At 39.4% G+C, this 22,386-nt stretch overlaps 1 protein-coding gene across 7 annotated transcripts in view; it reads left to right on the forward strand.

The window, feature by feature from the left end:
* The window catches only part of CACNB2 (calcium voltage-gated channel auxiliary subunit beta 2), a gene marked incomplete at its 5' end in the record, with an annotated part of 271,036 nt that overhangs the window by 180,968 nt on the left and 67,682 nt on the right, over nt 1-22,386 (forward strand). For 5 of the 7 annotated variants that reach the window (XM_082015573.1, XM_082015574.1, XM_082015577.1 and 2 more), the window contains one exon: nt 2,855-2,974. In XM_082015573.1, coding sequence (XP_081871699.1) covers nt 2,855-2,974 — 120 coding nt within the window. Of the gene's footprint in view, nt 1-1,401; nt 2,033-2,854; nt 2,975-22,386 lie in introns of those variants that run through there. The other 2 variants (XM_082015575.1, XM_082015578.1) reach the window with 1 other exon arrangement.

A 22,386-nucleotide genomic window follows, 5' to 3' on the forward strand; every position in this document is an offset into this window, starting at 1 on the left:
CTTTCCGAAGGGTGTTGAGGGTTGAGGGACCCCAGAGTGTCCTGGGGACTGAGATTTTTATGGCAGAGGGGATTCCTCACAGTCTCAGCTTTTCTTAATGCTGTGATAATATCAATGGTGCTGACCACAGGCCACTGTTGTGTCAACCATAATAGGATTTAAACTCTACATGAAACTTTTGCCTACTTGTTGCTGCTCGTCTTCTGCCACTGTTTCCATCAGGGAGCTTCGTCAAAACTTCTGGCAAAGGGAAATTTTAAAGAATAGCCAAACTTGAACGGCTCTTGGGAGGTTTCCAGGCTTCTGGGTATTTTCCTAACAGACAAGATTTTTCAAAAAATTCAAGAAAAATTTGGGTGTATTTTCTTTTATGTTCTGCTCCTTTTGCTTTAGCTCAGTAGGCAGTTTAATTTTGGAAGATAACTGTAACATAGCATACATGTGTTTGGATCCTGTAAGGAAAATAACCCTGAGACAGTAATTTTCTTTATGTCAGTTCAAAGGCAGCTTATTAAACTCTATGTTGTAACTATTATGGACTTCAGGAATAAAAAAAAAAAACATTTGGAAAGTTAAAATTTACCTTTATTTTAAACTGTCAGTTTAGTGACAACTATTGTTTGCTCTAATAGTGGTTAAATGCAGACCGCTGCATCACTGGCGAGGGGGCAATTTCGTTGTTACACAGACACAAACCATGGCAGGATTCGGTCCTTCCTGGGACATGCTGACATACTACGACACGTGCATGACCACTGTTCTCAGCTGTAACATCTATTCTCTATTTTTCTTATAACTGTGCATTTATATCGAAGGCAGGCGCTGAAATCAGCTACAGTAGTCTTTTTCAACTAGAATGTTGCGTGTCTGTCAGTGAATTGTAAATGCCCTAGATAACCGTGCCTTAGCATGTTATTCCCATGCCAGTTTATGAAAGGGCGGAGAGTGACCCTGAAAAGCAGAATATAGAAATTCAATGTTTTGTTTGGCTTTTGCCATATTAGGAATGAATATTTATGTGTTAAGTGGTATGTTGCAGTTATTCTTTGCTTCTTTCCACTGCTAATGTCAGAAAAACATAAGCAGTAACTAGGGAGTTAAATTCCTGCTCAACAGGCATATATTTGGATTTACGTTCTCTGTGAGAGAGCTCGGAGCAGAGCTCAGCGCTTTGCAGCAGAGAGAAGCGCTGCGTGACAGACCCGAGCGTCCGCGGGAAACGTGGCTCGCAGCAGACGTACATGACGGGAACGAGACGCTGTACCAGCTCTTCCAGTTTCTCAGGGACCTGGCGTTTTCCAGCTGTTTACCCTTGAGATGTAAGATGGCAATTTGGCATAGGCTAACAGCCCGGTGTGATGTGAGCATCTGCGTAAAAGGCTGCACATATGGAGCATGCCCAGTGATATGAACAGCCTGTTACCCCACCCCCAGCCAATCTAGGAAGAGATGAAATGAACTTTGCACTTGCAAATGTCACCGAATACATTTTGCACAGGATTTTGAAAGGTTCTCTTAAAAGCACTATTTTTAACAGCCAAATCCGCCCCCCAAAACAGAAAGGAAAAAGCCCTAGGTATTTTTCTATGATTGATCTCGGTTTATGATCAATTGAAGCATCTCTCACAACATTTACGTGAAGCCTGGCTTATTTTACCTTTTTATCATTCAAGTTGAGATTTTTGGAGGTGGTGTGGATTTTTTGGATTTGGTTTGTTTGTGTGTTTTTTGGTTTTGTTTTTTTTTTTTTACTGGCATGAGAAAATTTGAGAATTTAATTGCAGTAAAATACTTGGAAACAGTCAGGCTGCAAGCTTGAGAGGCAGAGGGACGAGAAGGAAGGCTCTCACAGCAGAGCATGGATAGGAAAGGAGCAGTGATTCTGCGGTGCTCAGTGTGCACATGTTTTATGAGATCAGTGCCGGGCGCTGCAGCTGCGGACAATAACTGAGCTGTCTGGCTAATGAAGGCCACCTGGATCAGGCTTCTGAAAAGAGCCAAAGGAGGACGTCTGAAGAATTCTGATATCTGTGTAAGCCCTACATTTTCATTATCGGCATATATTATATATATGGCAGAGAGGGAGTGGAAAAAAAAGACGGTGAGGAGAGGACAGTTGTTTTCATTCTGATTGAATTAGCAGAACTCTGTTTTGTATGCAGGGAGATGCGGAGGGAAAGCAGAGCTGTCATTATTTATAGAGCTGTTCTGGCATTGTGGTGATATGGGGACATGTGTTGAGTCCAGACGGATTTTATTAGTTGGAAGTTGATTTGTGGTCATTTGCATGTTTTGCTGAGGGGCAGAGATGGATACGAGCCATTTACAGTTCTGATGGGGAAAGTGTGTCAGGTAAAGAGGATGCCTTAAGATAAAAACAGATAGCAGTGTTTAAATCTGTTAACAATGATGCTGTCTAATGGTAACACTGATACTGGATTTGCGTTTTGATTATAAAAAGTCTCTTTCCTTGCTAATACTGTCACTGTTTAGAGTTTTAATTTTTATGGAGCCATCCTTGAAGCTGCTGTGTGTCCTTCATCCCTGCACTGCACCACTGCTGTAACTCTACAGAGCTTGAAAAGCTCTGCTTGCTGAAAAGCACACAAATAAGAGCACGAGGATAGTGCAGGAAATAAAACACTTGGGAAGACACCTGCACTTTTGGAAAGTCTCCAGAAGAAAATATTTACCTAGACATAATTTTTCTAAGCGGCTTTCCCTTTTGGGCAGTTACTCTCTTTTCAGGGGTACAGAAATAAGAGAAAAGGCAAGATGTATAACCACTTCTACTTTTTTTCATTTTTTAAACACCAAAACAACTTGTGACATTATTTTTCCTTTCCTTGTGCAGGGTTCGGCGGACTCCTACACCAGCCGTCCATCTGATTCAGATGTATCTCTGGAAGAAGACAGGGAAGCAGTGCGGAGAGAGGCAGAGCGACAGGCCCAGGCACAGCTGGAAAAAGCAAAGGTAAGGTGGTGTTTCATGTCACAGACTCATAAAATGCTCGTCTTTAAATGACTGTCATCTCATCTCATTTTTAATGTGTTAACATATAGCATAAGGCCTCTTATAAAGATTTTCCAGACAGCAGTAGAAAATATATTTTCCAGGAAAAATCACTTAGAATCAGTTTTCCCTAAAAGGCATTTTACTGGCTTGTGTATTTCAGAGCAATCTTATTTTAAATGTATGCATTTCTTCTTTTATTGAACGTATGCATTTATTGCCGTGTATAGGGTCAAAGCTTTGAGTTCTTACTGAAGATGTTTGTGAAAGTTTGCCCATGGATCGATATGGCGCTCAAAACTTACAGTTCTAGAAATCAACCCTCAAACATCCTATTCATCTCCCTTCAATGAAGGATCCGGCCCTACGAGTCGTATGTAAATGGGGAGAATCTGTTATAAAGCTTTTTTTGCCTGAAGACTTCACTGACTTTCTTTACAGTTTGTGTGTTAAATGACCCTGTGAGTAATACACTCTAGGACTTGTTAAGATTTCACCTTCTATCTCCATACTCCTGGCAGATAGTGACAATCTAGTAAAGGTTCTTGCTGTGTATTGTATGTTTTCCATGAGATGCATTTAGGACTGTGAGGATTTTAGCAGTGAAAGGGTATGGGTTTGTTTTTATTTCATCCATGCTGCATCTCTAAATACTATTGCACCTGTAAAAATCATGCTCGTCTTACTTGTTATCATTCATTTATCACTTCATTCCAGTTTTTGTTTTTTGTATGCTATCGGCCAGATCTCAGTGTATTACTATTTTGCAAGGTCTGTTTTCCATTTTTGTGTCTTACATTCAAATATTTTAATACCCTGTTGAGATCCCTCCTCAGATCTACCTGACCTGCATTCCTTGCTCACTTTCTGACTCCCTTCCTCCATCTTGCCTTGTTTTTTATTTTGCTATCTACCTTCCGTCTCCCATTCTGTTTCCTTTTCTGCTGCCAGCTTTGCCTCTGCCCATTTATGCCACCTGTTTTACAAAGGTTCTTCAGAAATTCAGGAGTCCAGATCATTGAGCCATGCACCTGATTGTGTGGTGAGGACCAGCTCCATAAATGATACAGTACTATGATGCACAAGCAGACAGCTTCATCAGGCCAGAAAACTTGAACAGGGAAGGAAAAGATATATATATTTTTTTTAACGTAATTGTTGATCGATATTTAATAAAAGCTCCTAAAGCAGCTTTTTAATGAGATGTTGGCACTTGCCAAGAGATCCTGAACACCTCTTTGAAGTCAGGTCCCGGCTGTCCTGGGATCAGTATAGCAGAAACTCGACAGAAGCAGCCCGCTGCTTCCCTTCCACCTTGTATCTTCAGGCTGTTGCTGATCGTAATCAGGAGTTTCAGTTTGATCAGGGTTGCTTTTTGCTAGTTTGAGATTTCTTTACTCCTAGGAAAGATGATGAAGGCAGCCCTGGAATTGAGGTGAGGTGTTGAATTTTATCAGTAAATGCACAATCTCTAAAAGAAGAGTTGAAGTAATAATATCTTGCAGACTAATCAGGGTAGCAGCACAGCACTTGCTGCTGAGCTGATGCATCTCTTAGCGATGAGTATATCTGTGCAAGTGTTGCTATGGGAATTTGGCTTACTGATGCTGGCTTGGATGCATGGACAGCCCTTATGTGATATTCATGACCTCTAGCACAGCTGCCATTGTAGTTTGTAGAGAAACTGCTAGCAGACCCTGACTTTTTAAAACCGTATTTCTATACATCAAAGCAATGTTCTCGCTCCAGCTGGCACAAGGTATAGTCTCTAGGTCTGACACCATCTGAAACTGTAAGACAACTTGTGAACAGTCAAAGTAGCAAAGGCGCTGCCAAAATCAACCTGCTATAACAATGGGCAATTCCAGTCATATAGAAAACACAAAATGAATTATTTAAATCGTTTGTGCTTTAAAATGGGTTAAAGCTGGAACTACATTAGCAGTTTTGTTTCTTGAGTCAAATGTTAAAAATCATTCCAGGCTGTAATGTATGGAAATAATTTTATGGAGAGGCTCTTAACAGTGTAATGCTTAGTCTAGTGTAATATTTAAATTAATGATATTAAATGAAATATTATATGGATTTGGTGTTTATGTTTGAAGTAAATGTTTAAAAAGACGTAGATGAAACATCACCTAGCAGAGCTAAAATATGGCAGGGTGTGCTTTTCTGCCTTTACTGGTGATTCTGTTCTGCATCTCCCTGAAACACAGTAAAATTACTGAAGCGGTAACTTCTGCTAAGTGCCGCCCGGCTCCTGTGAGCCCCCAGACCCGTTTCCCCGCAGGCAGCAGGTTTTGCTGCCCGCTCTCCACGGCTGCCTTGCCTTTGCCCTGACCAGCTACCAGGCAGAGCCAAGCGACGCAGCTGCTTTAACTTTTCGCCTTTTAATATTGTGAGTGGAAGTGTTGATCCTAAATAAAGTCGTTAGAACTGTATTTGTCACAGGAATTGGAAGAGGATGACATACATGAATAATGCAGTGGTGGAGGGAAAATGGTAGTGAATTAAGGGTAGATAAAAAACTATTGCGCTGTGTCACGCGCTTAATGAAAACAGTTTAATGACATCCATTTTCCTTCCTTACAGCTAGGGAAAACACCTTAAACTGAAGAGGAAAAATAGAGTAATAAAGCACACAATGGCAAATTGTTAGGAGGATTTTAAGATGTTTAAATTTGGATTTTTGTAGATTCTGAGTGTTTGTGTAACATGAGGCCAGAATATAATATGCTTCTCTGATACATATCCAAACAGGTAAAATAAAACCAAAAAAGCTTGTAAGAAAATACTCATTCTGGCCACATTTGTTTGTTTATTTTGTAAAAGCATTGCTTCTCTGGAAAATGGTTAAGCAGATTTTGCTGACTCACTTTGGCATGTGACTTACTGTAAGGAAGGTGGGGCCATGGGCGCCTGTTCCGAGTCGTCCAGGGACAGAAAATTAAGAGGCAACTGTTGAGGCTACCTGCAGGCCAGCAGCTATTCCCAGGGGAAGCAAATCTTCATTTGAAGCTGTTCAGCTCAAAGCTGAGATAAATGTCCTTGGTTAGAACAGTTTAGCAATGCAAATGCAGAAAAGTTGGGTTTTGTCCTGTATTTTTAAACAGAAAAAAACACTTAAGGGCATTGAGGATTCTTCGTTAAAGAGGACCTGTGTTGTGGCTGAGTAGGGCATGCTAACAATGCCAGAATCTAAGGGCTTGTACCGATACTTTACTGAATTTCCTACTTCCATAAAAATATGGAACCTTAAGCATTCACAAGTAAAAAAAAAAAAAAAGAAGCCCAGTGACATTGCTTTTAGTGTTCATATTTTAGAAATTGTAATTTATGCAGGAAAAAAAGCTTTTTAGTTTTGAAGGATGAAGATTCAAAATAAATGATAGTAAGTGAATCTATTTTTTTTCTCCATTCGTTGCAAGTATTCAAATAATCGTCCCTTAAGATATTGCAGTGAGTGAGAAGGATGAGATCAAATTAAAGCGGTTAGGTTGCAAGTATCAGTGAGACCTTCAAATTCAGTACTAAATGAGCTAAAGTTTATACATAAGAAAGGGGACTTTTTGGCCCTCTCCAGTGCCAGTAAAATCAATTCAAATAGTCTGTTCATTTATTTTGCCTCAAGCACATAATATGTTATGAACTAATTTTGGGATGAAAATATGTAAACCTCTTTCCTCTCTTCAAATTTTTAGATTTTGCCTCTTTTTTTTTTTTTTTTTCTCCCATGGCTCTAGAGCTCTTTATGCAAGACAAGTTTCGAATGAGATCTATAGAATATTTTCAGCATTTTGGAAAATTTAATTTTTTTTTTTTGTTATTTCTAGTACTTTGGTTACTTAATGTACCAGTTAATAATTCAGGTTCTGTTTCTTACCTGGGACTAAGGGACAGCCCTATGCTCTTCTTTCACTGTTAAGGATTGTTCTCAACATTCTTTGGTCCTGAAACTTCTTAAATGGCTGTCGAAGTCAGATTGTGCCTTCCAGAAGTAGGTAATTGTGTCCAGAACAGGAAATCTCAATTCCTCTCAGCTCTGCTTTGTTTGCACTCCACCTAATGCTCTCCTGCTAGCATCCTTTTAGTAGTTTGTTAAAACTTGAAATATCCATAGTCCTAGTTTAAAACACCATTTAAATAATTTTTGTGTTAAGATGGTGAATGATTGAAACTTTGATGCCAGACATCCCTTTGCTTGCTCTTAGGCAACAAGATAAGCTGTTGTGTTTTGCTTTATTGATGTGTGCTGTAGTAATGGTGATGGCTTGTGACTGTGAGTAATAGTGCAGTATCTTAAGTGTAATGCATTGTCCCCATGCATGGGTTGGGGACCACAGCTTTGAAACGTCTAGCAGGCTGGGATAATGCCTACATATCACTGCAAGGGTGAAGGCATGAAAAAAGATTGTCAGATGTAATTATCCAGTGCAGTGTGCCGAGACTAGTTATTTAAGTATTTATTCACCCTCCAACGGGTTTCACAGCCTCTGAATGACCCCTGCTGCTAGCAGGCAGCTGCAAAGCTAGTTAAGGTGTGTCTACTTAAGCTGCAGTAGCATTTTTGACAGACCAGGAGTGCCCATCTCCTTTAAGTGTGTCCTTATATTATGTCAGCTTGTTCCATCGCAGAAACTCTATTTTCAATTATGAGAACGTCATGGTGCTGAATAGCACCCAAAGCCATAGCAACATAGGGTAGTACTTTGTGTTAGCTGTTGTGTATGGAAATACTTTTTTTTCATTGATTTCTTCTTATTTGCCCTTTTTGTTTTAGAATACTTCCATTGCATGTTATCATTTAGATAGCTAATGTTGCGTGTCAGAGTTGCTGGGATTACATGGGAGCTGGCACAGTGGTCTAGCTGGAAATAAATGAGTTGTTGATCCAAAAGTACAGTTGCGAATCTGGTTGTTGCTTAGCTGGAGGTGAGTTCTGCATTGCTGGATCCGCTCGAATCAGGTTACAGACACCCTTTCTCTTAATTTTCTTCATTCATTTCTGCTGCTTTTTCTTAGGACTGTAACACTGGCATGTAAAGCAGCACCCTTTATACTGCTGTCTGTGACCTATATTTTTTTCTTTATATTCATGATGTATTTTGTCTTCAATTTAAGTATATACACTGGTTCTACACTGGTGCCTGTCATTATGTTGGCTATTTCCCTGAACAGGTTATCCATTCTCACCACTGGGCTGCATTGTTTGGGGGCTGGAATTGTTTCTTCCAGCAGGCTCTCATGTAACCTGGATTCAAATGCTCCAGAAATAGTACCCTCTCTAATTAAAAAACATCTGTCATCTCCCATTCATACTGTGATTATAGAGTGATCAAATCTGTTTAGTAAATACCCTTTCCTCTTCTGCTTCTTGGGGGTGAGTCGGGGAGGAGTGGAGGGATATTAACATATTAACACAGCCTAAATTTAGACACCTAACTTTGGATAGATCCTGGAGTATCCTGATGTTCTTTAAATAATCAGCAGAAAGAGATAAATTGTCTCTGAGGAGTAGAGAGACAATACTGAGAAAAAGTCCTGAGGACAAGCACAGAAGAGCACAGCTCTTCTGCCTGCTCTCGCTGCTGCTTTCACAGGCGCCTGCTCGCTCCCTTGACAAGATGTCTTTGCCCTGACTGTATCTGTGTTGTTAAATTCCTGTATAAAGGGCAGTAGTACAAATGTTACTTTTGTTTGTGAAACTAAACCAGTTCTTCATTAAAAGAAGCACTGGAGATGTATTTTAACCAAACTAAGCGTAAGCCAAGTACAGACACCCACGTGTTTCATAAATCCTTGTCTGGAGTTCCTCCTCCTCCCTCGGGTCTCTGTGGCATACGCGACCTGTTAGCTGTCAGCCTCTGCTGCATGGCTGGCACTGCGAAGGTTACAGCAGAGGTCCCCAAACCACGGTGCGCCTGTTGCTGGTGGTTGTAGATGGTGACAGCTGCCTGCTACCTCCTGCCTGTGGCTGCTGAGCCAAGCTGTAGAGTACGTGCAGCTGTGCCTTGGGCGGCAGTGACCGGTGGGCCCGGGTGTCGGGCCGGATGCCGGAGTGGGGCTCAGCGGAGGCTACGGAGGGTCGTGGGAATCATACGGGAGGATGAGACGCAGCTTTGGGAGTGCTCTCTGTGACTGGTGGGGAATGTGTGGTTGATGGACCCTGGAGAAGGAGGAATAAAGATATGCCTTCGCAGGCTGCTCAGGCTGGCACGACGGTGGGCACTTTCGCTGATGTTAGATATAGGTAGATGCTGCTGGTTGCTCTAAGAAAAGTGATTTCCAGTGAAGACATACATGACCTGGTTCATTAACTTCCTTGAGGTTTATTTATAGGGTCTGATTTACTTTTGCCAAGATTCAAGGTGGTATGCTGTAATCCAGCACTTCACTTTCCTCAGAAGCTGGTCCGGCTACCTGAATGCCATGTTTTTTTAAGTGGTTAACATATGTCTTTTTAATTAAAAGAGAATACTAATTCAAAAATAGAGGGGAGAACAGGATTTCAGGGCACAGGCCATCATTAAAGGTAGCTAAAATGTTTGTGACCACCTTAAGGTAAATTCTGAGCTTTTTGCCTCTGTAATATCTATCTGATGCAAGTTTATACAAGCATTAGGACTCTATTCTTGAGTTCGGTAAAATACAGGATTTTAAATTTCTGTGGATTTGGACCTGTGTTTGTGCATGCTTATACATATATGTATGCATTATATATATCCATATACACATATATGTGGTGCAGTGGCTTCGAGAAAAGGCTAGTTTGGACAACAAAAGTATTATTGTTTCTGCTGCTGTACTGAAGTGGCTATTTTCCAACCAGTTCAGGAACTAACCTGATTTTTGTTAGAACAAACACCTGGCTGATACGTGTTATTACGCAGGGAGGTACTTGTCATCTGCAATGAAAACAAACCCCCAGACACAGTTCTTGAGTCCTTGGCAAAGATGTGAATCCCCTCCTTCCTCACTAACCCACTTTCACAAAAAAAACCCCACAAAACAGGAAGGAAGAAAAAAGAAAAAAAACCACCCAGGTATCTGTAGTTTTGGTTTTATAATTAATCAGTAAAAAAAAAAATGCAGGCATCTTCAAAAAATTTTTTTTTTTTCATAATTGCAACTTGTCTTATAACAGTACACACAAGGTTCCAATGAGTTCTAACTATAGGTAGCAGTAGAGTGGTTTGGTACAAAATTAGTCTCACATTAGATGACAATTCAAAAGATTTTCCATTGGAAAATGTAGGGTTAGTTACATAAAAAAGGCACTGGTTGTATAAAATGTCAGAAGAACCAGTGGGAGCCCAAAGTAAACCCATGATACCTGGGAGGAAGGTACTCTGTGTTCCCAGAACATTTTAAGTGCAAAACTCAGCTTGAATGAACAATGTCTGAATTCTGCATAATTCATAATATGAGAAAAATTAATTAAAAATGAAGATTCAGAGAGGGCTGCACTGATGCAGGTTCTTTTCCTGCCATCTTCTCATCTATGTTCTGTGTAAAGCCAGTGCACACCCTAGAGCAAAAAACATAGCATGAAATTCCTCTAACATTCACTTGTGGAGCCTACAGAAACCTCTGAACACCTCCTATATGCGTTTAACCTCCAACCCTGTATCGACATTTTCCTCCAGCATTTCATAGTCACCTGGCTTGTACTTCCAAATATGATAGGATACGGAATATTCAATACATAAACCCTCTATTTTATACCTTTAAAATCAATCCTGAAGCAAAGTGTATGTATTGAGGTAGTTTTGGGCTGCCACAAAATACCAGAGACTAAACAGACATTTATCCGGTGTGGAAGGATTGATAACCATTTGCCCTTCTCCCTCCATTTTTGTGATGTAAATGTACACAATGGGTTTTAGTCATAAAATTTTACAGCTACCTAGTTTTACTTACTTGATTGAACAAGTTCAGCTCTAATAGCAAGGAAGCAATCAATCAAATACTGTTACTGGATCTGATATGAAATCTTAACATACGAGTTCTAGGTGACATGCTTTAGCTGAGATACTACCCACTGAAATATTACTTGTTGCAGTAATTTTTCTTAAAAAAACCCTTCTCCTCCGTGCTAGACAGATAAATATGATATTTTCAGTCAGGTTTTTTAATTTAAATCCAAGTTTATTGATGGCAAGAAACTTGCAAATGCTACCTAAGTTTTTTAAAGTGATACGATGTCAAGCAATACAACTGTGCAAACAATTCAAGTGTACTAGTACTGCTGGAGAGCATCCAAGGGTTTCTCCCATTTTCTTTTTCTTTACCATCTCCAGCTTTACTTCACTTAGTTTCCTCCCTGCCCATATGTAGGTCATTTTAGGATACTGTCATTGTTATATTACTTGGTTTATTTTTATTATTCTTTTGGTAAACTCTAGCAAGTGGCATTAATATGTGAACTTCTCAATTGCCTATTCATAGAAGTGAAACTCCTTTCTCGCATTTTTTTTTTTTGATGGTGGAATGTTTAGTGAAATAGAATTTTCTCAACTTTCTAACTCTCAGAAAATGATCTTTCTTTGCTAACAGGTTAACCCATTTTGGCTTATGAGTGTAATTTTTTTTTCTTTTTTCTTTTTGGAAAAGTATGGTAGTACACTGATGGTAAAATAAAATATTTAAGGTAGATATATGACTAAAATACATACCAACAGGACTGTCCTTAATTCTCATTTTCAGAACCTCATAAGGTAGATACCTGTTTTCAGGATTTATTGTTTATTATATTGGGAATCCAAAATCCAGTTATGCCTTGTTTTCAGTATTTTGGACAGATTTATGTTTGTCAGGTATGGAAAGCGGGGATGCAGCCTGTGGCTTGGGTTTTTATTGTGCAAATATACTTGTGCTATTGATCTGCAAGCCATCGTTTTTCAGTGACTAAAGGAAAAGTGAGGGGAGAAATCACCTTGAAAGGGAAGATGAAGGATCAAACGACAGCTGCTGTGATTATTTTGACTGGAGTTGTCAGAATGTTGAAGTGAGAGAAGCGACGCGCCTGCTGCTTTTTGACTCCATCCATACTGCCAATTATTTGCAAATTGAGTTTTAAAAAGTTGCTGGATTCCAGTGTTTCACTTGTGGTAAAATAGATGAACACAAAGCACTTGGGGTTGCTATAACTCCTGATCACCTCTGGCTGTCATAAGAGAAACACTTCCTGACTGAAACAAAAACGAGAAGAAATGCTGAGTACCTGCCATCTTGCGAGTCAGCTGTGCACATTGCTTTTAATAATCAGCAGTAATAAATGGCAGTAATTGGAAAGGCAAATGTATTTCTGACTTTCATAGCAGTCAAATTACAGCTGAAAGTGTCCTTCCCAGAGGAGCTGTAAGGGAACTTACTACGTTTATCCCAGCTCTTTCATTATTTTGACCGTTTATTCCCTTTTTGCAGCGAGGCAAGTGACTCACTCACGAAGTACAGGTTTCCTTGCCTTCTCCCCTGGTGCTTCCTGGTAGTTTAATCCAGTTGAGATGTAACACAGAGCCACCATAGAAGTGCTCTATGGCATTGCTTGTTATTTTCTGCCTTCGTAGTAGCCCCAGCGTGTTCAGGGAACCTGGTCTGGTGGGGGCTGAGCATGGGCCTGCCTTCTCTTGCTGCCTCTCCTGGCGCTTGAGGTGTCTGCCGCAGGCACAGGGATGTGACATTAGGTTCCCTGAGAGGAAGGTGAGGAAGACGAGTGCTTCCAGTGCCTGTACCAGCTGTGCCGGCAGTGACCCAGGGACCCAGGTAACCCCAGCAGCTTGTGACAAGGCAGCTGGGTGCTTCCCTCCCATGAGGATACAGCTGTAGAGCTGTGCTGGTGTAGATGTGCTACGTGTGTGTGAACTCAAATGCAGTTGAAACCTTTACTTGTTCCTCAGAAAGGGAAAGGTTCCTTACTCCTACTTATGAACTCTTCTCGGCATAAAATCAACAGATGAAATCACCCAGCGTATAGCCGTATCCTTGGTGCTTGCCTTCCAGAGCAAGAGCTTACCTTGGCTTTAGGCGCAGCGCTGGGTAGAGTCTCCAAGGAAAGCTCTCAAAGCAAGAGTTTCTCTTGAAAGCCGGTGGTTGAGGTACAGGCCTGAGGACGAGGGGACATTAGGGAAGGGTAAACCGGGTAAAACGGTTTTGGAAAGGAACACACGTGGTTTGGATTGATTCACACAGCAGTGTTCTGTGATTCAGCTTGAAGAAAATTTGGTGGAAAGGAGGAGGTATAGGGAGCTGAAATCTGACATTCTCAGGCGCGTTTGAAAGACTCAACTTTCACCTTACATTTCTCAGACTCAACAGTCTGTTTCTCGCACCTTTTGATTGTGTTGTGTCTCTGGCAAAGTAGCTTCATGGCAGTGGCTTTGGTCCAGAGCATTAGTTTAAGAAGTTTCCATCCACAGCTGCTCCGTTCATTTATTTTGGTAGGGTTATTTCTAAGCCAGGTCAGTTAACCACAGTGAGCGCGGTGCAGCCTCATAGGCAGCAGTGTGCTGTGGCATGGCGATGTGGATGGAGACAGAGTGCTCCCTATTACAAGACTGAAAAAGTAAGCGTACCTTTTTCAGCTGAGAAATCCATCCTCTCCTGTCTGGGGTAGGATCTTGCACTTAACCTGCTGCTGATCCCAGTGTCTGATACAGCAGTACATGCTGTTTGTTGTTCGTCAGTCGCAAGTGAATTTGATTGCTCTTCAGGACTTTCTTTCAGAAGCTGTTGGTGTGAACAGGGTCACATCTACTCTTGTTACTTAATCCCAGGAAAAGGAGCAAGACATAAAAGGGCATAAAGCAATGTATCTGCTTTATCTGCTTCACTCCATCATGAATTAAGAAGATTTTATTTTTGTCTCAAAAATGACACGCTTCAGTATTTCTTCCTGAATGCCCCTGGCAAATCCAGGCTAGAAGTTTTGCCTGTTACAATCTGGTGGATAGTTGTGTTCCCACAGTCAGAAGTAAACCTGCATTTTCTCTTTAAACTTCAGTGTGTGGTGCAGCAGTTTTCCTGTATTTGTGAGCTAGAGGTTCTCTGCCATGACTGCAGGACTGTTGTACACTCAGGTAGTAATGAAGACAAGCATAATTCAACAGCTGGAACATACATTATCGATACCATCCTGTATGCATCTTTCAAGTCATCACGAAGACCTTTTTTTGATACCTTTTGCTGTGTTCTATTCATCACTGGGTTCTTGAAGCTATGATAATTAATTCTAGGCACTGTGAATATCTGTCCTTGTACAAGACTTCCCACAGATTCTCCCTGTATGTTTTAATCCTGATTTGAAGCTCTCACCACAGTGGTCTTTTGTCAGGGAAAAAAAACAATCCACTACATGTAATAAACCATGCCCACTAAAGCAAACTCCTTTGAGAGCTTGGAATTGCAGAGATGAAAGGCTACTAAATATGCCATAACAGTATCTTATTCTCAAGTGTTTGTATGAAACTAGAATTCATCATATGTGTATTAATAATATAATTTTTATTAATTGTGAACACAGAGATGCTTCTTTTTTTGAAAAGCTATTAAAAATTAATGCCTTACTGATACTGTCAAGTTTCCTATGTATGTGTACAAAACAAAATAACTTCAAGTCCTAAATCCATTTCTTTGAGATGTTGCAGAAGGCATACTGCCTTGAGATGGTTCGTTTAGGTGCTTATGTGGAGTATTCAATGGCAGTATTGCTGTGATACTGTCTGTTCAGATTCTGTTTATCCATGTAATCATAGCATCAAGCTTTAGACGTTGTTAAAAAATACTATGTTAATTCTTTTCAAAAGCTCTGAAGAAGTCTTGATTTTCATTGATAAACCAGTTTCTTTTCAGAAATTTCTATAAACCACACCTAACTCAAGACCTCCATGTCAAAACCCAGAGTCTTTTTTTCCATGTCAAAACTAGTGGTTTTGTTTTGAACATTTTAAGTAGAATTAAAAGAAATAAAGTGACAAAGTACACACAAGCATTTGTGGCAGCTGGAGAAAAGTTCATGTACTGATCCTTCTTCCAGTTCAGGGTTAAGAAATATCTAAGCATTTATGAGAAATGTGGGAGACCTAGGCTGGACACCATTTCTCTTGATTTATCACAAGGAATTAAATTTTTGTCTCTTGTTCCAGGGTGGTTTTCTTTCAGTCTCCTTATGAAGCCATTCTTCTTGGATAAAATAGAATATTATCTATTGAATATGTTGGCAGAAATATGTTGTTTACTTTGAACGTACTGACTTTCTTCCTTTCTTTAACTTGTTTAACACATTTTCTTACAGGCTGAAAGTTTAGGTGAAAATAAAAGGAGAAGGAGGTCTTACCAAATTACTGAAATCTGTTAATGCTCTTTTTCAGTGGACAGACTTTGAAAGGAAATAGAAGATGACATCTTATAACATCTTGGGGCAGTTCAGAACATACTGCCTGAATTTAACTAGCAAATTAAGCAGCTACTCAAGGTCTAAGAACCCAAACTTACCTTGCTCAAAGGATGTAAATTTAATTAAGCAGTCTGGCCATACATATTAATTTCAAGAGCGTCAAAATACGGTTTTCTAGAAATTTGTCACTTATTGCAGGATTCTAAACCTTAAAAATGTATTTTTTTTATTTTTCATTATTGTAGTAGATTTTTGCTCAAATACAGAGGCTGTAAGTTACTTTTTGTTAGCATTTTCAGTACATTTAGTATTCCTTGTGACTTAGGTTCTTCGCATTTTATGTAAGGTTGGAGATCTTAGGTGAAGGATGACGTCTTTAGTACAGTAAAAGGAAGAGAAACTCTTGGAGATCCAGCAAATCAAGTGCATGATTTCTTTTAGCAACTGTTGAGTAGCTTCTGTGTGCTGCTTTAAAAATATTAAGGACAGAAAGAGCTTTAGCAAATGCTGGGCCCTGTGTGAAATCAGTATTGAGTATGCACAGGAGAGAAACCTTTTGCAGAAGTGGGGGACGTACATGTTCTTGCATCAACACTGTCAAATTTAGCAGTGAGTTGAGTAACACCCAAGGAAATATCATGTGCGGAGGGTAAGACTTCTCTAATTAGCTGTAAAGCCCCAAATGATGAGTATTAAACACTGTATTACAGCAGTAAGCCTCTCTGCTACAACGCATCGATCGCTCTATCCTATGGAAGAGCCTGCTGGGTGTGGCAATCAAGTGGTGTTTCAGGGAGACACAGAGCTCTGTTGAAGCTGCTTCTGCACTTGGGCTATTTCACAGCCCTTTGAGTATCAGCTGTCGCCAGGCTGAAACATGTACAGATTTTGGGTGGCCTTCATAAAAAAGAGAGCATAATGAAAATAGAAAACATAGTTAAAATAACTATAGTAAACCAGCCACTGCCTCTGTCATGTCTCTGTTGGATAAAATGCACTTGTAATGGAAGATATTAACACTTGTGCCTTGCTCATCCTTTGCAAATGTTTTCTTTATGTGTTTGCTTTGAGTTTTTCAGAGCAAGTAGGCCTGTTTGTATGACTATAAGTTCACCTATATTGTACAGTAGCTTTTGTTGAGTTCTATCTATAGTGTGTTCCAACGCCAAATTCTTGTTTGACGCTGTCTGTAGGTGTGTCATCAAATACTTGCACATTGTCTGAGGCATTCTGTGTTTACAGAAAGTTGTTTCATTTTGGAAGGGGACAGAGAGGATAAAATCTCACAAATCTTCATTGAATGTTCTGCAGATGTTTCTGATCTTCTTCTCATCTTTTGTTCACTTCTGAGTCCTAACACATGCTTCCTCAGTGTCTCCCCCCCTGGGATGACCGACAGAAGCTTTAACACTAGATTCTCCTCGAGTCTGCTTTTAGTGATGGAGAAGGTTTAAATTGCTTCCAGCAGCTCAAAGATTTAACAATCTTGCTAAAAGCCAACTCAGAGTGGCATGCAAAAAGCCAGCTATAGCCAGAGGATGCTACTTAGACCAGGACTGACACTGTTGTGCTTCCAGCCAGCTGCTTTGAGACCTGGTTTCAGACCAATTAGAGGGAGAATTCCTTGGATCAACTTAATTACAAAGTAAATTTAGTAGATTTATTTAGTAACACATAGATAATGTTTAAATGATTATTTCATCTCAGAGCCAAATTCAGAGGAATAGGAGAAAATTACATTTCAGTGTCATTCTAGAACTTGGAAGAAAAAAAAAATCTGTCACATATTAAATAGCCCCTAAATCACTCCTACTTTCCTTAAAGTTGTGAGGTGGTAGGTGCATATACAGAAAGCCAGTGCTGAGTAACATATTTTGTTTACTGTTCAATGTTTAAATTGTAATATGAATTCTGTATTCAAGCCTGGGCTTAGTCATTATATTTAGCCTAGTTAAAGTAGAAGTTAGCAGATAGGCTTTTGCAATTTTTTAAAATTACTCTGATCAGCTTAGAATGTCTGTCAAAGCAGACACTTACTGCATGTATAATGTATGTATGCAAATAATAGATACAGGTGAGGAAATGAGCCTGCAGGGCCCTGTAGAAGTCTGTTTGTTAGTAGGCTGCAGTGAATTTCTTCACGTTAAACAGTGAAATTCTTTCAACTCTTAAGTTAAAATGTAGTCCATGAAGCAAAGTGCTTTTATCCCACAATTGCTTAAAAAGCATGAGATCAACAACCAAATAAAGTGGACATTTGAAAAAGAAACATACTCCAAATATACTGTATTTAAACATGTTCGTAAGCAGAATTAATTCACCGTTATTTTAGTGTTTTGTTGGACTGCACTAATCGGTTAATGCTGTAAACTTTACTCAGTATTTTGCTATGGATGAATGCTGTGGTCCAGCCCCCTTGCTGGAAAAGGTTTTATGTGACTGCATGGTGAAATAAAACTGACAACTATTAGAGTTAAATGGAACCTAATGAGAAAAAAACAGGTACAAGCGGTATCAGTTTTCTGATCCTGTTCACCCCATTGCCATCCAAACTGTGGTTTGGGACCAGGAGAGAGGCTGTACAGTACTACAAAGACATAATTCAGGGGTTATGGGAAGACAGCATTTAATTTTGGTGAGAATTTTGGCTGAAAGGAATTGAAAGTATGCATAAAACTGTGGCCTGAAGGACATTCTGAATTAGAGTTCGATTCCATTATTAAAATACCCTTGAAAGTACATTTTAAAAGACTTCTGCTTTACTTCATTATCAATCAGTACATGACACCTGATCCAGGGCCGTTCATCTCACTTACCTTTCTATTTCTCAAACAGGTACTTTATAGAGGAGATAGCTAATTTATATGTAGACATAAATTGACTAGTCCTAATTTTCTAAAATGCAGGGTTTGTCTAGATTTCATTACAGCAGAGCATTGCATCCAGATCAACATCTTGCTTGTAGGACAACTACAACAGCTCTGTTTGGTGGTGGTTTTCCTCAATTTCTCCTTGTTAGTTATGGTGATGAGGCGCATTAAGTCCCAGGCAGGCAGTGCTGCAGGGGGCGAGGAGGGACTGGGAGCTGCTGCCTTCCACACGTCAAAAAGAGGCACCAGTCATCACAGGAAGAAAATGTCATTTTTTTTGCAATACTTGAGAGCTGCCCCGTGTGCTGAGTGAGAAGGATATGATCTCCTTTGCAGAAATTCCTTCCCCACCAGTATTCCTTCCCCACCAGGCTCCTCAGCTGTGGGAATACAACTGACTGTGTAGACAGCACACATCATCTACACTTCATGTCTAGTCTAGTTGCTGTGGTCTTTCTTACCTCCCTTCATTCACATGTTTGTCAGTCAGCAAGTTGGGTAAAATTCACAACAAATGTATAAAACTGCCTTGAGACAGAGCAGGAACTTCCTTCTTTTTGCAAGCAGTGAGAAAAGGGATCATCAAACATGTGAAGTCTTTCCAAATGCACATTTGTACAATTTCCTTATTGTTCTGGGGTGACTTTTTTATATTCTCTTCATAAATTGGGGCATTTAACCCATTCCACTTGTTTTTCTGTAAGAGTCATCAGCGTTTTCTCTAAGTTCAGAATGTCTTTTGTCCAAAGGCTGTTTTTAATCTGTAAAAAGTACCTGTACTTAATATATGGCTCATACTACAAAGAGATGGACACATGATCCCCAGAGTTAAAATTGTGTCTGTATATACATAAACTTAGATTATTTTCAAGTAAACTTAGCTTATTTCAAGTACATCTTTTATAAGTGGCCACTCATGTTTCAACTAGCAGATTGTCAAATCACACCTGTATGATGTCCTGTGTGAAAAAGAAGCTGAATTCATGTGACATAAATTACAAATACAATTTTACAGCGTAAGAGGAAAACAGACTGTAAATGTAGTCAGTAAGTGTCTCGAATATGACACCACTTTTTTTACTTGTCTGGGTTCCCTCTCAAGGCATGAACCTTCCCACCCCCCTTCTAAGTTTCAGTGCTGAATTGCCTGGATGTAGTAAAGATTTTTTTCACTGGTGTTTCATAATGTTTTATAGATCAAAATTAGTAGCTATTTGCGTATCTTCATAAAATATGTGCATGCCTTTGTTTTAGGACACAGACTTACTTGATGAATAATCTGTTGAAATAAAAAAAAAATTGCACTTGATTTTATTTGGTCAGGACTCATGTGAGGCTTCGTGGATTCTGGACACTGTATGCTGACTGAACATGAAGTAAGTGAGGTAGCCTTTTGGGCTTAGGCTTTGTAATGATTGCTGCCTCTTTTTTCCCCTTACTGTTTCCCCCATTCATGTTTCTTAAAGCAGGTTTCTTTTCTACTAAGCCTGATTTTCAAGATAAGAAAACCTCTTGCATGATAACATATGTTAGAGTACACACATACTTGCAGCTGTTCTTCTGTGCATCTTTCAGAAAGTGCGTTGGTGATGACTTTGGTGATACTGTTTGCAGTGTAGGCTGAGTTAATATCTCAGGCTAAAGCACTGAAGCCCTAAAACCACAAAAGCCAAATGGTCCTGATTTTTGTCATGTGTCATCCACTTAAAACATTGTTCGTAGTGTTTTTGAAATCAGCTGTGGATGTTTCTCAAGAAGTTGGTAGCTTCTTCAAGGTTTAGAGGCTATTAATAGATTTCCACTGGTATTATTTATTATATTTTTTGGCAGTTAATTGACTTTTTTAATAATCTTCCAATGTGTCGGATGTTCTCTTTTTCCTTGAAGATGGCCACTGGTCCACAGTATGAGTACTGTTGCTGTTGCTGCTTGATTCTTTGTTTGTTTGCTTGCTTTCCTGCTTAAGGTCAAAATATTTCTTCCTGACTGTTTGTACCTTATGATAACAAAGACTGTGAGGTATGTGCAATATGGGTAAATGCAGTAGTCTACATGTCTGTTAAATAGAAAAGGACATTGCTGTAGTTGATAGCTCTTAAATGACAACGCCCTTTGGATGGGGAAAAATCACAAATAAGTTGCCATTTCTGATATTTTAAAGTGCAATTTACCATGGCAAATAATGCCACCTCACCCATCTCTGTTGCATTTGCTTTCCTATTACTAAGTTTCCCTTGCCCTGCTTCCTTTGCTTATCATTTTTTTATGAGAGAGGAATATCATCTTTCTATAGAAAAGTAGGTGCAGGGATTGCAAACGTAGTGGAATAGTATTAAACTCTTATTAAACTATTAATATAAATATTAAACTCTTCATACATCAAGCATATTTTTATAGCCATTCCTTTCAACACGACTAAATAACGGTGCAAAACATGTTTCACATTTTCATATCTGATTTATAGTTGCATCTCTGAGCTTGCAAAGGTACTGCCTTCCTTCACCCCAGCCAGCAAACGTGTTCTGTAAGTTCACGTAGTAGTCGGCACTAGGACCATTCGCCATGCTGAGGTAGAGAATTTGCAGTCATTAAAATCAGAGTCCCTCCAAAATGACAGCCTTCAGCATTATACATGGAAATGATAAAGACAGAGACAATACTTGCCTCTTGAATTCTGGAAGTGGCTCAAAATTTATTCTCCTGTTTAGGAACATTTCATACTTTCAAGAGCTAAAAATAGTTCCTGGCAATGTAAAACTGAACGACATTTCACCCAAGAGGTTCCTCTTATTCTTTTCCTTTCTAAATGTATCCATTGAAAATGTATCCAAGAAAAAAATCCAATTGAAAATCTGATTTATAGTCTTGCACAGGCAGAATTTGTTACAAGTTTTTGCCTTATTGTTATGGTGTTGCTTGGTTTGAAATTTCAGGAGGCCAAAGAGAAGTTTAACTGCAATGCCATATGTGCTTTGAAAAACAGCATTTCAAACTTAACTTTTTATAAAGGAAAACAGAGTACAAGTACAGCTTAAGAGACATGTGAATGATTTTTTCCTGTATTTGCTTTATCTTTGCATTTAGTACTTTGCTTTAAAAAGTATAGCATTTTCAATAATTAGCTCGCATTTCTACAAATGGCATTTTTTCTGTACAACAGAAAAATGTAGGTATAACCCAAATAAACTTTGCTTTTGGTTTATTTATTAGTTGTAGTAATAAAAAATTAATGCATTTGTGACTCGAGTCTTGAAGAGTATAATGAAGATACGAGAAAGATGATACTAAAAAGGTTTTGCTGGATGCTACTTGGGCAACTTCAAAGCAAATAATTTGAGTGATGTGGAAAAGAACAGTGATTTAATGCTGTCCATTTGTCGAGCTGAGTTTAGCTAACAACATGTATTTTTTGAGGAGGCAAAAACTTTTAAGCGTTCTCTAATCTGTAGAAAAAATGAGCCAAATTTTACCTTTCACTTCTAAACAGCAACATGTTTGATTTGACGGGATTGATGTTTTGGGAGGAGGTTGGGTAAATTATTACCGAGCTGACTCATAAGGCCATTATTGACAAAAGGAAGCACTTTAGATGGAATGCCAAGAATCTATTCTTGGTTTAATCAGAGAATTTAAACAGTTTAAAATTATATGCAGTTAGAAGGATATATACACAAACTTTCTGCTATCTACCCTTTTTTTCCCCACTGCATTTCTATGTCCTGAGGTTGGTGGCAGCTGTTGGGACTAGGGTGGGGGTACAATGAGTCATCAGCATCCTTTACCAGGAGGAGCAGTGCTGATACTGGTGGTTTCTTCCTCCTCTGTTACAGGATCCATCTTGGGTTGTTCGTAACTGTGACTTGCGCTTCCTTTGTTGCGCTGTAACTCCACATTACATCCAAAGGTGCTGTATGCGCTATGTTTTACTGATAAATGGTAAAAAAATGTGCTGATAATGGTTCTGTGTTCTCTTTTTACCCCTAAGACTGGTTTTACGCACGGCTCCCAAGATTGCATTCATTTGAAGGCCCATCATAGACCACTAGGCAAGTTTCTTCTAGCCCAAGGACCTCCAGGGTCGTTCAGGGCCTCTGCCTTCATCCCGTGCC

Source organism: Phaethon aethereus (assembly GCF_964289735.1).
Source record: "Phaethon aethereus genome assembly, chromosome: 2".
NCBI classification, from domain to species: Eukaryota; Metazoa; Chordata; class Aves; order Phaethontiformes; family Phaethontidae; genus Phaethon; species Phaethon aethereus.